Source organism: Podarcis tiliguerta (assembly GCF_965153285.1).
Source record: "Podarcis tiliguerta genome assembly, chromosome: 12".
Classification (NCBI taxonomy): Eukaryota; Metazoa; Chordata; class Lepidosauria; order Squamata; family Lacertidae; genus Podarcis; species Podarcis tiliguerta.
In genome coordinates, this window is record NC_139545.1 from 37,826,430 (window position 1) to 37,843,011 (window position 16,582).

At 41.6% G+C, this 16,582-nt stretch overlaps 1 protein-coding gene and 1 long non-coding RNA gene across 4 annotated transcripts in view; one reads left to right on the plus strand and one right to left on the minus strand.

The window, feature by feature from the left end:
* The window catches only part of SPAG6 (sperm associated antigen 6), a 50,259-nt gene extending 45,875 nt beyond the window's left edge, over positions 1-4,384 (plus strand). For all 3 annotated transcript variants that reach the window (XM_083406605.1, XM_083406606.1, XM_083406607.1), the window contains one exon: positions 3,466-4,384. In XM_083406605.1, coding sequence (XP_083262731.1) covers positions 3,466-3,532 — 67 coding nt within the window. In that variant the 3' untranslated portion in view covers positions 3,533-4,384. The remainder of the gene's footprint in view (positions 1-3,465) is intronic.
* Positions 4,385-4,491: 107 nt separating this feature from the next.
* LOC310661101 overlaps positions 4,492-16,582 on the minus strand; it is a 31,357-nt gene continuing 19,266 nt past the window's right edge. Inside the window, exons 3-4 of the long non-coding RNA XR_014503706.1 lie at positions 7,221-7,382; positions 4,492-4,913 (exon numbers count right to left, since the gene is read on the minus strand). This is a non-coding gene — a long non-coding RNA (uncharacterized lncRNA). The remainder of the gene's footprint in view (positions 4,914-7,220; positions 7,383-16,582) is intronic.

Below are 16,582 nucleotides of genomic sequence, written 5' to 3' on the forward strand. Positions count from 1 at the left end.
GCCTCCAAATTTCCTGCCTGTCTGAGTCATAAGCTCCTAAAGTGGAACGGACCCATCGTGCTCCCATAGTCCCTCCTCCAGGAAGGCCTAATAGAATGGGCTCCCAATCAGCTGTGTGCTAACAAAGAGGGAAGAAGTTGGCCATCCCTATGCCAGGCCATTGCTAATTCCAGATTGTTAAGATGCCATGCAATTGCACTCCCTCTGCTGGTCACCTGCATTTTCCATAGCATTCTGTAACTCAGTCCTGTTGGAGCTGGGAAAGTTTCACCTGCAAACTGAATAAAATTAAATGATCTGGAATTTCCCCATAAAAGAAAATCCCTTCGACGATTCAGTGTCTTAAACTTCTGTCACCAAACCGGAGCACATCATTAAGTGGATGTCAGAGATTTTATTATGCTGGCCTGGTAGGCAGATGTGCTAGAGGTATGTGCAGCCTTCCAGATGTTGCTGAACGGCAACTCAGAACATCCCTGACCATTGGCCAAGCTGGCTGGGGATGATGGGAGTCCAGCAATATCTGGAGGGTCATAGGTTTCCCCACCCTTGTGCTAGATCAGGGGTAGGCAACCTAAGGCCCATGGGCCGGATGCGGCCCAATCGCCTTCTCAATCCGGCCCATGGACGGTCTGGGAATCAGCGTGTTTTTACATGAGTAGAATGTGTGCTTTTATTTAAAATGCATCTCTGAGTTATTTGTGGGGCATAGGAATTTGTTCACTCCCCCCCCCCCCAAAAAAATATAGTCCAGCCCACCACATGCTCTGAGGGACAGTGGACCAGCCCACGGCTGAAAAACGTTGCTGACCCCTGTGATAGATCAACGCGACAGTCTATTTTAATCTCGTGTTCAAGATTTAAGATGTACAATATTAACTGGCAGGGGGAGGTTAAGCACATAGTCTGAGCCCATGACTTTTTAGTCTGAAATAATCCTGTTGGTTTCAGTGGGATTTACTCCCAAGAAAGTGTGCATATAATTGTAGTTTCATTGAGAGAACACCATCAATTTGCTAGCAGAAAGAGGGAAATTATGCAAACTCTCTGTTTACATAGCACTCAGACATTGTTAATGTATTAGTGTTCTCTGTTACTCAAAGGTTTGCATACTCCCACACCAACAGATGTTGGTCCACTGAAATATCATCTTGTTTATTTTATATTTCCACTTCCTTGCAGTTTCACCTAGAGAAGTTAAGGGTATTGTTCATTTTTGCATTCATAAATTATTTACTCTTTGTCTAGAAAAGGCAACAGTGATGCCATTTGAAACATTAAGAAACTAGTTTCTGCCCTGCTTCTTGGTTTGCAGTTTCTTACTGTCTGTTGATTTTTGTTTTGTCTTAAATGCCACACACTGCTTTTAAATCTGACCTTTGTGCTGGGATCTAAGGGAAGCTGGGACACATTTTTATACTTTGATTGCATGCCCAAGAGGGAATCGTTAGACAGCAGTAAATTCCTCCAAGTAAAATCTTTAAGGGATCCAAACAACATTAAGCAAATTCTCCAGAGGGGAGCCTTTGGATGCTTGTGTTTTTCTTTGTCATCGCTAAGCAAAGCTGTAATAGAGCAGAGGGTACAATTTCAGGTTTCAGGGAGAATGGAGGAGAGCAAGATTCACAGCAAGGGTCAAAGGACTCTTTTTGGATAGAAAGACCCAACGACGAATATTTTTTTAAAAAATGGTGTGAATACTATGTATGCCTCGTAATTACCGTATTTTTCGCTCTATAAGACACACCAGACCACAAGACGCACCTAGTTTTTGGAGAAGGAAAACAAGGAAAAAAATATTCTGACTCTCAGAAGCCAGAACAGCAAGAGGGATCACTGCGCAGTGAAAGCAGCAATCCCTCTTGCTCTTTTTGGCTTCTGGGATAGCTGCGCAGCCTGCATTTCGCTCCATAGACACACACACATTTCCCCTTACCTTTAAGGAGGAAAAAAGTGAGTCTTATGGAGCAAAAAATACAGTACCTCAGATATATTGTAAAGTGCCCTGTGATCCTTGGATGGAGGGCAGTACAGTGGTACCTCGGGTTACATACGCTTCAGGTTACAGACTCCGCTAACCCAGAAATAGTACCTCGGGTTAAGAACTTTGCTTCAGGATGAGAACAGAAATCGTGCTCCGGTAGCGTGGCAGCAGCAGGAGGCCCCATTAGCTAAAGTGGTGCTTCAGGTTAAGAACAGTTTCAGGTTAAGAACGGACCTCCGGAACAAATTAAGTACTTAACTCGAGGTACCACTGTATAGTATTCTTATTATTTATTATTAGCAGTGATCCTGAAGACTCACATCTGTCCTCTCCAAATGGTGAAGGAGAATGTGTAATTCTTTTTCTTGACATATTATACCAGGACAAACAGAGTTGGGCCAGTGGAGGGAGGGATTCAGATACACAGTGACCAGCTTAAAATGTCTTTAGAACTAATCAACCCCTGCACAGGCCCAAACACATGGTTCCATTTCCTAGGCAGTAACATCAAATTGCAAATGACTAGGACCATAATACACAGCACAGAAGATGTGGAAGGTGAAAAAACAACAACATAGGCTGCAATCCTAATCCCACTTCCTTGAGGATAAATTCCATTGAATAAGTAGTTAGGATTGTGTTGCAAATTCTCTTGAACTCAGTGGGACTTACTTCTGAGTAGACATGTATAGACTTCTCTTGTTAATATCTGGTGGACATCTAATCCATTCTGCAATATAAAGTTACAAGGTTTGAGCAGCGGTGGACCTAATTGGCGGGGGGGGGGGGGGGGGCTGAAGCTTAAACTGTTATTGGGGGGGGGGGGGGAGGCATTCACAGCCAGCAAAAAGGTTTTTTTACTTTGGAAAAAAGGTGGGTAATGAGAGCAACATGATAGCAGTATTGTATATGACATGATCTATGATGTGGAGAAACTGGACAGAGAGATGTTTCTCACCCTCTTGCATAATACTTAAAGCCAGAGTCATCCAATGAAACTGAGTGTTGGGAGCTTCCAGGCAGAGAAAAGTCCTTGTTGACATACCACATGGAGTCCAGCTCTCTCACCCTATGTTTGGAGGAATCTCCTAAGATGGTTCTTCCCATTTACAGTTTTTATAAGTAGTTGTTTTGATATTTAAAAAAATAAAAAATGGGTGCCCCTAATTTATTGGCCTACAAATTATTATTTTAAAATGTTCTAGCTGATAGAGCCAACCAATTACCTAATTAACTAAAGACTGATGCCCTAATAGTTGCATACTTGCTTAAGATGAAATCCTAACTCTTTGATTTATTCCTCTTAAACATGCTGGTATGTATCATATGTCATCTTTGGCCTTGACCCAGCACAGAGTGAAATGCACTTAATCCCACTGACTTCTTTCAGCAGGTTTAAGTATGCTTAATTCTGTGTTCAATGGTAGTTTGGTATTTAGCATGTTGAGTTTTTAATCAAGGCACCCTTGTTTCTCTTTCAGATATTATTCCCCTGGATATTCTGAAGCACTTCTGGAAAGGGTAGAAAATTATCAGCCAGTTCTATAAACCCTTCATCATTGGTGATAGAGCATTCCGTACCCCCCCATTTCCAATCTGTGTTTTTGAGTGGCAAGTGACTATATTTCTAGTCTGGGAGATATTTAACTTTCTATATTCTTCTGTTCCCAATCAATTATGACAACAGGAAGACATACCCTTTCCATCTTTAATCTACACTTGGTTTTCTGGAAATCTTACCTAGGAACAAAGACTTTTACACACCTGTGTTAAGAGGCCTGCATTTCTCAGAAGTTATTGAGGACCTGAAGGGGCCAGCGCTCTTCCCGGATGTACCTGTGGTCTTCAGAGCAGTTTGTCCTATCAGGTCCTTAAGACAAAGAATAGAATGAGAGGATTACAGCCTCATCCAATAAGGCCTGGACCAGCATAGCCTTTGTTCATTTCAGCAGAGAGGTGCAGATTGAGATTACCCAGTCCAAGTAGGAATTGTCTTCAAATGAACAAACAAGTGGCAAACTACTTCCTCACCCCACTTCTTCACTGACCCCTGTACCACCTCCACATAAGCACTCTTTCCATGGCACCTTGAAGAACCAAGGTGCAACTGGTAAATTGATGGGTATTTCACCCCCCCCCCCAAAGATACAGTTTTTGTCTCTGTAAACTTTTAGGAGTGGATTTCAAAAGAACTGTGATTTGGGTAGCAAAGTGTTTGAAAGGATAGGTGGTGAGTGATTAAAGGGAAGCTGAAAATAAGCATGGCATTGAATTTTACTTGAAAATTTATCAACTCCGGAAAGAGAGAATGCTTAAAATAATATTTAAAAATTGCACCTTGGCAACTTTCCAAAATGATAGCACTGGATACTAACAAATAAAACTACATACTAATTCAAACAGAATGTATATGACAATTTCCTTCAGCCAACATGCAGTTTTTTTTCTTTTGTGCCTGTCTTGTTTGCCTAACATTCATATTAGGTAAAAGTTAAAAGGTGTTTGGAAGAGCGAATGTTACTGCATAAAAGCTACAAAGCTAACATAACAAACACCCTTAAATTCTTGTCTGTCTGCTGGGCTAGTGCAGACTACAACATTTGGTTCAGTTAGCCACTGTTTGCTTTAAGCAATGAAAAGCACCCCAAGAGGCAAAGTCTTGTGTTACTTCTGAAAGACGTTTGGGCTTCCCTTGATGCTCAGTGATAAGGTGGTGTCATGAAGTGAATCACCCACCACCAAGACTGCTTTTTTGTGATGTTTGTCACTGACCTCAGCCTTAAATATCTCGTGACCAAGAGGAGTGAGGTTTACTTTCGTCAATCATAATTTTGATTGTCACCTCAACCAACCTTCTTCCTTTTGGGTTCCAGCAATTGCACTCCATCCTATGAAATCTTGGTAAGCTGGTATGACCTGGAAGGCTGGGCTGGTGGGGAAAAGGTGGGAACTCTTAATTCACCCCACTCCAGAAAGTGTTGTTTTTTTTAATGCCACCTTCTTCAGCATTTTCTTTCTTTGGCCCCCTCCTCAGGATGCCTTTCTTACATAATTTGGAGAAGATAACTAGACCATACACCACCAGTAACAATCCTGTGCCTCAGCTAGTTCAGGGTACTTGAGCCTGAGTAAGACTAGCTATCAAAGAAATGAACACGATCAGCACATCAGTTGGTCAACTCTCATCATCCTCGATCATTGGCTATACTGGCTGAGACAGATTCAGTCTGGTTCACATTTTAATGTGATTTCCATTGAAATAACTGGTACTTGATGCCTTTTTGCACAACCAGCTGGGCATGAGATAGTGGGGAAAGGCTTGCCTATACAGAGACTTACATGCCCATAAAGAACTGGTTGTGTGTATTTGCTGCCACAGGCAGATTTGACTTTTAAGCATGTCACTTGAGATGTGTCTAGTTGTGATGGCACATGGAAGCCAGCTCTCGCGTATTAGATTAGATTGGTTCACTTGCAAAATAACAGTATGAAAGTAATACAGAGTAGTGTCAATAGAGTTAACTCAGACCTAAATAAACTGCAACATAAACTTAAAATGCTGAATTTCCCTGGCAGTTCACAACACATCCCTTTAAAAAGGAAAATAATAATAATCCTCTTTTAGCAAATATTAGAATGAAATAGTAAAATAAAATGGGATGTAGCTCTTGTGTATGACTATTGGATGCACACATCCTGCCTGTCAAATTTATATGCAAATAAGACAGGAATTTAGATCATAATATAGCACTTAACGTTCTCATCAAGAAGCTAATGCACCTTTTAAAATAATGCAAAATACTTCTAGCCAATCATTACTTTAATTAGTACAAAGATTCATGTGTCTAGTATCTGGTGTGTGTGTTTTAAAAAAAGAATTTCAATTGGCTCCAAAGCTTATGGCAGCTGTACAGTTTTTTATTTGGCTTGCACATTTTGAAAGCGTTCTCAAGAAAATCCAGCAGGAATCCAAGTGACACTGCCAGTGTTCACTCTATTGTATAAAAATTAATAGTTCCTTGTTTCCCCCCCTTTCCTTTTAAACAATACATAAATAATATCGGCATTGGCAAAAAGAAGCCACATGCTGCAGCCAGCCCTATAATTTGGGTTAGTGCGAATACCAATTAGACTATTACTGTTGCACAGTATTTGGGCATGTTTAACAAAAGATTAAATTAAAGGATATATAAGGAACAGAAAACATGTTTCGGAGAAGAGGATGAACCTGATTCTTTGTGCTGGCTGATGATTCGGAGCCTCCTTGTGTCAGCCTAGCCTTGCCTTATTTTAAATTAGCATATTTTGCCAGCTCTTTCTGGTTCTTAGCCAGTTTGGTCAGTATAAAGGATCAGAGAGTGACATGCCAAAGATTTGTTATAGCCCAGGATGGACATTTATCATCCCTCCACCTCACTGTTGTTTCAGCATGCTAAAATCTGGAATTTAGAAAGGTCAAACCCAGTCCCAGTGCCAATGACCTATATGTCAATAACTCATTTAATCAAAGAAGCTCTATAACATAAAAAAATTCACAATGCTTGTTGATTTTTCAGCACTGGGAAAAAAAAGATTGTGTGTTTTTGTTTATTGTTTTTGCACCTTTTTCAGGGCATGGTATGCCAGGGCAAACTATGACAGCTATTAAGTTCAATTTAAACCCTTACATGACTTAGGACCCAAATATCAGTTGGACTGCTGTCATGGACTGGCTGGATGCAGCTGAGTGGTAGGAGGCAGCAGCTGGGGAACCCCCAAGGAAACCCCCAAGGGAAGAAGGCCGAGAGCCAGAGGGTTGGTGGTGGGACGATGATGAGTGATCAGAGGGAGCAGATGGGAGGAGGATGTGTCAGCTGCTGAAGAGGTAACAAGGTTTAGTGAGCAGGAAGAGGCTGTGGCAGAAAGCAGTCCAGAGGCAGAAGCGGAGGCCAGAGAGGAGATGGGCCAAGAGGCAGAATGGAGGCAGGCTCAAGAATCCAGGGAGTCTCCCCCCTTCTGTTGTGGTGGCAGCTCCCCTACCCCCAGTCTAGAACACAGAGAAATGAAAAGAGCAGAGCAGAGATTGGTTGTGCACAGACACAGTTTGCGATGGCTTGGGAAGAGCAGGAGCTTTAGTGAGTGGTGGGAAGGTACGAACCTTTCAGCCCTCACAACTGCCTTATTGGAGCAAGACCTGCTGGGATCACTAGGCCTGCACTGTTCTGCTTTCTTTGAATAAAAAGTTAACTGCACTTACGCCGTGTTTTTCTATTGCTGACATACGCTTGACTCCTGCTCCTGACAATGCACCCATCCACAGAGATTGTCCTCGGAAGTCCTTTCTTCAGCTGCCCTTGCTGTCTGCGGTGTGGCAGGTGGCGACTGGAGATTGCCCTTTTTCAACAGTTGTTGAATTGCCCTATAACAAACCAGAGTGAATGCTCAATAGATAGCCAATGCCATCTAACGTCTCTCAAACTTTGTGCAAACAAATCAGAATGAATTCTGAACTGGAAACAACCTTTGTTTAAAACTCCATGGAACTGTTGTTGTTGTTGTTTCAGTAAACATATTTTAAGAGGTGGGAATTTGTGCATGGGGGTGGCCTGTTTTCACCCTATGGATGTCAGAAAAGCTGTGAAATAATTAGGAATGTGGGGGATAAATATGTAAGTTGGACATGGTCTCGTCAGTGAAGCCAAAGACTGCTGAACAGAAAGCAATCTGGTGAATTGCACTGCTAAATAGTACCTACGACCAGACACTTCTAATTAGTTCACAGGTTTTTAAAAGGCAGATTCATTGGTAAGGCCACTTTTGTATGTAATAACATAATGCTGCATAATTGTTTGCTGGATTACACTCTCCCCAAAGCCACATCCTAACAAATTTAAATTCCTATGGACTTGATAGTGTTGAGTCTTTCATAATTTTGAAAGATGGAAAAGCTAAGGATGTTCCTATCCTCACAGCACCTGTGTTGTATTTTTCTTTAAACCTTAAAAAAATGAATTGCAAAACAGCTTGAATCAGTTTGAATTGAGCAGGCTAAAATCCATTATTGGCTTGCACAGTGATGTTTATGCTAACCATACAAGAGAAAACTACGGAGACCTCAAATTCCCCTTCCACATCTCTTTAGCTGTACAAATACAACTGAGTTGTCAACAGGAATGTCAACATTCTGGAATGCTTACACTGCAATCACCTGTATTATTCATGGACAAGTAAAATGCAGATTGCAACGAATGTCACAACATACTGCTTTTATTATATAGTCCTATGTTTGCTTCTTCAGCACAACCACTTAGTACACTATTACTGGATGTCAATAAGTATATTTCCTTCCTTTTTGTTTGATGATCCTTTCCGATTTGACTTGGGGCCAGCTACACATTAAGTTAAACACATACTTTAAAGTATGTGTAGACAACTTAATTTTATAAAATGCATCTGCAGAGGCACCCAATCCAGCAAGGTCTATGAAGACAAAAGGTAAAGCAAACCAACCAGCAGATCTACTAAAGAGGAATATATTACAGATTAACAGTATGATCTCTTTGCACAACTTTTGAGTAAAGTATATGCAATGCAGTGGTTAAATTGCTGATGAGGAACAAAAACAACCATTGTTAGCAGCACATCTTTGTTTCTTCAACAGCAGCAAGTAATATATAAAATGGACAATGCATCCCTGACTATTTTACAGTAAAAGTTGGTAACCTGACTGTTTAAACATGGTTTGGACATGCTATTTTTAAAAAGGACAAGATTTCTAAGCTAAAACAGAACAGAATATAAAAGTCAGCTCAGTGGCAAAGTTGTTGCTTCTCCCCACATAAAATATTTTGGACTCTTTGAGACTGGCCCAAATTGTGGAAGCCCCCAGCTGCTACCATCACAGAATTTATCTTCCCTCACGTTGACCCTATTTTCTATCCCCTGCCATTAGTAGTTATTCTGGCTTCATTTCTCCCTTTATTTATCATTTTGCTATATCATACTTTGCTCCTGATTTTGGTTTAAAAGAATTGCTGTGAGATTTGCATTAGGCAAGGGTTAAGTAAAGGTGGATAGGTGGTGACTGTACTATTGTAAACCGTTGTGCTGTTAGGATAGGACTTTGAGGCCTATTGTCCCACTCAGCCAAAGGAGCAGGAGTGTCTACAAAAGCATAGCACATTTTAAACTAAGAGAAGTACAGTGGTACCTCTAGTTATGAACTTAATTCGTTTCGGAGGTCCGTTCTTAACCTGAAACTGTTCTTAACTAGAGGCGTGCTTTTCCTAATGGGGCCTCTTGCTGATACTGCACCGCCGGCACATGATTTCTGTTCTCATCCTGGTTCTCAACTCGAGGTAACTCTTCCAGGTTAGCAGAGTTTGTAAACCTGAAGCATTTGTAACCTGAGGCTTTTGTAACTTGAGGTGTTCGGTGTTCCATTGCGCCAGAAGCGGCTTCGTCATGCTGGCCACATGACCTGGAAAAACTGCGGACAAACGCTGGCTCCCTCGGCCTGTAAAGCGAGATGAGCACCGCAACCGCAGAGTCGTCTGCGACTGCACTTAACTGTCAGGGGTCCTTTACCTTTTACCTTTATTCCCTCCACAGAGTTACAATTCTCAGAGTGGTTTAACAATTTATCTCTCTTCCCAAGGAATTCTGGGTATTGTAGTTCTGTGAGGGGAACAAGAATCTAACAACTCTCAGCACACTTCTTTGGGGGAAAGCTATGACTGTGGTATGATACTGCTCTAGATGGATGGCTGAATCTGCCAGTTTTGGTTTATTTCTGCTACTCATTCTTTCCATCCTTAAGTTCAATTGGCACATGTTTGCACTTTTAAAAAAACACGCAACAATTTCTCAGCATTTCAGTGCATGTTTCTCCTTGTATTTATGTAGACTTATACATAATTTTACCTAAGATAAATTTTAAAAGCATATTAGGCAAATGTTTAACTTTTGCCAATATATGCATTTTAATGCACACTTTCCCCTAAAATGTACATGCTTGTATACAAGTTTTGGGTTGAATAACTACATCACAAGATTCAGAGAAGTGTGAGTTTCAGAGGACAGCTGCTTTTCAGTTCACATGTAAGCTTTGAGAAGTGCAGATTAGAATTTCCCCCACTGTATTCACTATACAGTAGTACCTCGGGTTACATATGCTTCAGGTTACATACGCTTCAGGTTACAGACTCTGCTAACCCAGAAATAGTGCTTCAGGTTAAGAACTTTGCTTCAGGATGAGAACAGAAATCGTGCTCTGGCGGCGCGGCGGCAGCAGGAGGCCCCATTAGCTAAAGTGGTGCTTCAGGTTAAGAACAGTTTCAGGTTAAGAACGGACCTCCGGAATGAATTAAGTAATTAACCAGAGGTACCACTGTATATTTAAATGTAAAAGACTTTTTTGTTTGCTTGTTTGCAAAAGATGCCAGAACAAAAGGGGGAAGAGATATGCTCTGCTGTGTTGCATGGCAGAGTGAAAGTCTGCATATTTATTTTCCTTGCAACTCTATTCTGGCCACCAGATTGCTTGATGTTTGCTGTACACAAAGAGCAGAACATGTGCTTCTCATCTGTATGACCATCTTGGGAAAGGCCAAGGAAATTATAAATATCTCCCACTGTACTGTTCTCACTTTTCAAAGCAAGGCGAGCCTGCAGAGAGATTGCGTTTCAAACTGAAACTCACTTTTAAAAGAATCAAGAAAAACACAAGCTGCTCTGCCCTTGTTGTTTGTTCGCCTGCCCTGAGAGAAGTGGAAGGAGCCAGGAAGCAGGCAACGCACCGGCCTGGATGAACAATAGCTCACAACCTGATTAACTATGCTCCCACAACCCCCAACACTGTAACATGCTTATTCTCATACTGCCAAGGGACCCCAAAGACCACCACACCATTGCCAAAGGCTCCGTTCTGTCAGTTCCAGTGGTGGCTGGTGAGACCAGTAGGGCAGAAGGCAAGCAGGGTTGTGCCAGAGCCAGTGACAGGTGCAGACAACTACTTACACTTTTGTCCTCCACAACCACTTTGGTTGAGTTGCATAGGGGCTAAGGAAGATGACGCTGACAGCCAGTGCCACCCCCTGGACTGGTTGGAGGTAAGAAGGCAGGCAGGTGTGGACTGCCTGAAGGCAGAATGAGGTTGGGCGTGTGTGCCCCATTTGCCCTAATGAAGCAGCCTTCACTGGCAACTAACAGCCTGCCCTCCACTGATTTAAAACCCAAGAGAGGGTGTTTGGCTAAAGGAATGCTGGGGAAACACAAATGTCCCATGCAGCAGCCCTGTTCAGGCGTTCGCTCCATAAGTTCTCAAGAACTTCAGGATAGTATGCACCAGTAGTGGGGAGTGTGTTGGGAAGAGGGAGGAAAAAACCACCAGCGATTCCAGCAATTCCCATCTGCCCCATCTATGCTACCCTCTTTATCTCCAGACGCAGGCACTTCCCTCTCCCATTGCTCTCACTACAGCTGCATCCTCCACTTGTATCACTACTGCTTCATTCCCAGCAGCTTGAAAAGGGCTGAACTCAAGTTGCAGGCCTCAGCTCATTATGAAGGCCCAAAGTGAACAAAGTAGGAGAAGTCTTCCCTCTGGTTCTCCCTGTATGATGCTGCCACCCAAGCTAGGTTGTAGAAGCATTACACCTAGCCTAGTCTGCCCAACAACAAGGCAGACCAGACGCAGGTATGTTATTGTCAGGAGTCTGGCTGGCTCCCCCATTTCTCAGCAGTGTGGTGCACAAACAGGCTTCTACCCAATGCTGGGAACTGCCCTGAGTATTTGAAATGTTCACTCCTGAACCAGTGTAGCAGATAATATGCTAATGTTCACTAATTCCTAGACAACCTGCTACAGATGAGAAATTATGCTAATTAAGGATTATCTTTTTTGTTGTTGCCTTTTTCATTTAATATTCAGATTCTAGGAATATATATCTATATATCTATAGATATATCTCACTTTTTTACTGGCTAGCAGGGTAGCCATATGCCCTACTTTAAGGGGGGGTGTCCTTAGTACAGTGGTACCTCGGGTTACATACGCTTCAGGTTACATACACTTCAGGTTACAGACTCTGCTAACCCAGAAATAGTATCTCTGGTTAAGAACTTTGCTTCAGGATGAGAACAGAAATCATGCTCCGGTAGTGCGGCAGCAGCAGGAGGCCCCATTAGCTAAAGTGGTGCTTCAGGTTAAGAACAGTTTCAGGTTAAGAACGGACCTCCAGAACGAATTAATTACTTAACCCGAGGTACCACTGTATGAAGTTCTCCTCTATAGTCTGTATCTATAGGTATTAAGCAAACTCATGTTCTTGGGTCTGTTAATCCCAGGGATCTCATAAAAAGGTGAGGCAATTCAACAGATAAAACTTCATTAATACCCGAATACTAGTAGCTTCAAATGTTGTGGGAACACCTGTAATTAAGTATACAGTATGAACAAACAAGGGTCACTAAGAGTTCCTTATAATTGCTACCCAAAGGGAAATAGATTTGCAGAGGTAGTTCCCAAGGCAAGTAAGTTCTTATACCATAATGGGAGTAATTTGAGCAAGAAATTCTACTGAGTTTGATAAAGCAACATAAGATATGGCACACAATTGTGTTTTGGAACACAAAATGGAATTGGTTTATGAGTATTTGCATTGCTTCATTAACATGCTTGCCTATTAAAGTACTCAACAATATGGCATTAAACCTCCTTTTCAAAAGCATTTATATTTTTAGAACCCTGTTAGCACCACAAAGTGACAGGCTGCGAATACTATTCTCTTTATGTAGACACTTCGGAGATAATGAAGGAAGTTGCAATAATATTTTGAAAACGTTCAATAGTAAGTAAGTTACTATGATAAAACTTGGCTTTTGTTTTCTGGAGGAATGAAGGGCTTCTGTTTTCAAAATAATCAGTGTAATACTGAGGTCAAGAAGCTTAGTCTTTTAAAGAAAAATAACATTTAAATAATTATGTTTACAATAGGAAAAAAACTTATTTGCAAAACTTAGTCACCAGTCTTACTGCCGCATTCTGTATACTTGGCAACTACTATTTTAAAACAAGGACAGCTTGTAATATTCCTTCAGTTAAATAATTGGCTGAAATATTTCAGATCCAGGTTTTGTTTCAACTCCTTCAGCTGACACAATTGTGGAGTTTTACTTGATTATGTCAATGACTTATTAAAGGCCAACGTATGGCTTTTGGTTCAAAAACCTACAGGAAATTAAAATACAATATAAAATAGACAACACGTCAATTTAAAAAACACACGCATCAAGCCTACAAAACAGAGACCAGCTTATTGTATATTATTAATTACTGTTATGTATAAAGGATTGGATTTAACATTCCTGTGAACAGAACTCCACTCATGGGATGCTTCTGCACTAGAAAGGATGTGTGTGTGGAGAAAAGACAACTTTGACGTATCTCCTGCCCACCCCCCACAGCCCATTGCCAGCCATTAAAAGCTGCTCTTGGAAAAAAAGAGAACCAGAACATTTGTAGTTTAAAAAAGTAATGGCTTTTTATCCTTAAATTACGGGGCATGCACTGACTGTAGCCAAAGAATTAAAACGCCAAGTGCAAGTGGCACTGAGAGTGCAATTGTGTATAGCCACCATTATAGAATTGTGAGCATAAATCATCATAAATGAGCAATAAATATAATCTCTGGAGGGGCTCTTATTCAGACTGGGTGTTATATTAAAACAGGCACACAAAAAGGGGGTAAGGTATGGGAGGTTAGCAGCCGTTTGGCCTTGTATAACTTCAGACAGGTAGAAACATAATTAAAAGAAAAGCTTTTTATCACGGCTCATGTGTTTGTATGGATGCGATGAGACTGAGCAGGTGGAAGCTTATGTTACATGTTTGCACTGGGCCTGAGAGGGGGAAATGATGCTACTAGCATGCAGAACCTGGAAGGTTACCTGGGAAGGACTGTAGATCTCAGGTGAAAAAAGGTGCCCTGGCCCTGCTTGAGAGATACAGTGGTACATTGGTTCTCAAACACCTTGGTACTCAAATGGCAAAAATTCGAAAGTAAGTGCTCCGGTTTCCGAATGCTTTTCAGAAGCCAAATGTCCGATGCGGCTGTCAGCTATTTTTTCCCAGGGCACCTGCACCAATCAAAAGCTGCGCCTTGGTTTTCAAACATTTTGGAAGTCAGATGGACTTCCAGAATGGATTAAGTTTGGCGCTTTTGTTTTTGCTATTTTGCGTTTTTGTTTTTGAGGCTTTTTTGGTTAATTTGTTTTTGTGACTGTGTGGAACCTAGTTCAGCTACTGACTGATTGTGTGACTGCAGAAATGGATAGAAGCCCTCCATCCAAACAATGACTATCATCAGTGCAGGTAAGAATTTTTTAATTTTTTTTAATCATCTACAATACTGTATTATTTTATATAGTACAGTACATTGATTATTGCTTTCATTTTATGGATCAATTGTATCGTTAGATAGTAAAATTCATGTTAAATTGCTGTTTTAGGTGTTGTTTTTAAAAGTCTGGAACGGATTAATCCATTTTGCATTACTTTCTATGGGAAAGCATGCCTTGGTTTTGGAATGCTTTGTTTTTGGAATGGACTTCCGGAACAGATTCAGTTTGAGAACCAAGGTACCACTGTATACAGGCTAAACCACCTCTTCCAAATCAGCTGTATTTATGCCTAACTGTACTTCTCTCTTGCCAGGATTAAGTTCCAGTTTAAGTTTCCTCAAAGGTGAATGCCATGCCAGGGGTGCCATATAAAGAGAGCCGGGTGTAATCAGTGGCCCACACTTTCCCAGAACACATGATTGCTTCTCCAGATGACAACCACCGATATCTCCAGTTATTATGAGGTATTAAAAACTGTCTCATTTAAAACTGCCCAATATGCAATCCAATGAAGAATGGACTTGTATCTGTAACAGTTGTACAGTGGTACCTCAGGTTACATACACTTCAGGTTACATACGCTTCAGGTTACAGACTCCACTAACCCAGAAATAGCTTCAGGTTAAGAATTTTGCTTCAGGATGAGAACAGAAATCGTGCTCCGGCGACGCAGCAGCAGCAGCTGGAGGCCCCATTAGCTAAAGTGGTGCTTCAGGTTAAGAACAGTTTCAGGTTAAGAACGGACCTCCGGAACGAATTAAGTACTTAACCTGAGGTACCATTGTATAGTTGATTGGTTCACTCCATTATTATGCCTCTGAATGACTAAAGGAACAGCACTTGCAAAGTTTTTGCCAGAGACGACTTTTATTTATATAAAAACATGAGCTACCTTGGGTATCTTGCTCTGGGGTCCTAGCAATAAGGAGGACACACAGCTAGTATTGCTGGATATGCAGCGAAAACTCAGAGGTAATGCGAGCCGGCAGCAAGGTAACCCATAGCTACCCGCCAAACGCTGAGCAATATTCTTATTAATCTTTTCATGCTTTGCCGTGGGCCCCTTCAAGGGGTGTCTGGTTTCACAGTGTGGCAGAGCAATGGGAGCCGATAAGCTGCACACTTCTTTCTCCCAGAGCCACCGCAGAAAAGAAACGCGAAAGGCCGCTGAATCATGTTACTGGATGCTTTTGCAGAATAGGACTGAGGAACATTGTTCCTTCGAGCTCCAAGCTCTCTCCATTATCAGGCCGTATAGAAATAGATATTTGCAAAGGCAGCCAAGCACACTCTTCATGTTTTAAAGGAGAGAAGGCAGGCTTCCAATCGTGCCTGGCTCACTGCTTACTTTAATGCAGCTTTGATCTCTGTTCTTCTGATGTCATCTTCTGCAATCAGCAGGGGGAACTTGGATAGTCAGCCACTCTAGAAGCAAATCTACACAGCAAACCTGATTTTAAAAAATTTATTCCCTCTTCCTAGAGAAGTCAACGGAGTTCTCATAGCGCTAGTCTCACTTCCAAATATCTTGATTATTGAGCATTTATCCTGATTTCTTTGTCTAGAGGTTATACAGCTTCCCATCAATGGAATGTTTTACCATACTTTCTATTACATTTATCTTTCACTTTCCTTACTGCAAAAAGTGTAGGAATGTTAAGGATAGTAGGAAAGGATGTATTGAATAAGTTTTGCTGCTGCTGCTGCTTTTTGACTCCCTTTGGTTGTATATAGTACACAAATGTTGCTTGTTTAAAATTTTGACACCCTGCCTTTCAGTGCATTATTAGGGTCTACAAGACAGTTGCACAATAACTGTAGATCATGTGACGTAGCATTTCTTTGATTTCTCAGTGGGACCCTGCACTGGACCTACACTATCGCCAGGCAAAGCTTGATGGTCTTTAAGAGTGCATATTGCCTGCAGCTGTCCACTGAACCCCTCAAATTCTTATATCAGCAGAGAGCCAGTGTGGTGTAGTGGTTAAGAGTGATAGACTCGTAATCTGGTGAACCAGGTTCGCGCCTCTGCTCCTCCACATGCAGCTGCTTGGGCCAGCCTTGGGCCAGTCACACTTCTCTGAAGTCTCTCAGCCCCACTCACCTCACAGAGTGTTTGTTGTGGGGGAGGAAGGGAAAGGAGAATGTTAGCCGCTTTGAGACTCCTTTGGGTAGTGATAAAGCAGGATATCAAATCCAAACTCTTCTTCTTCTTCA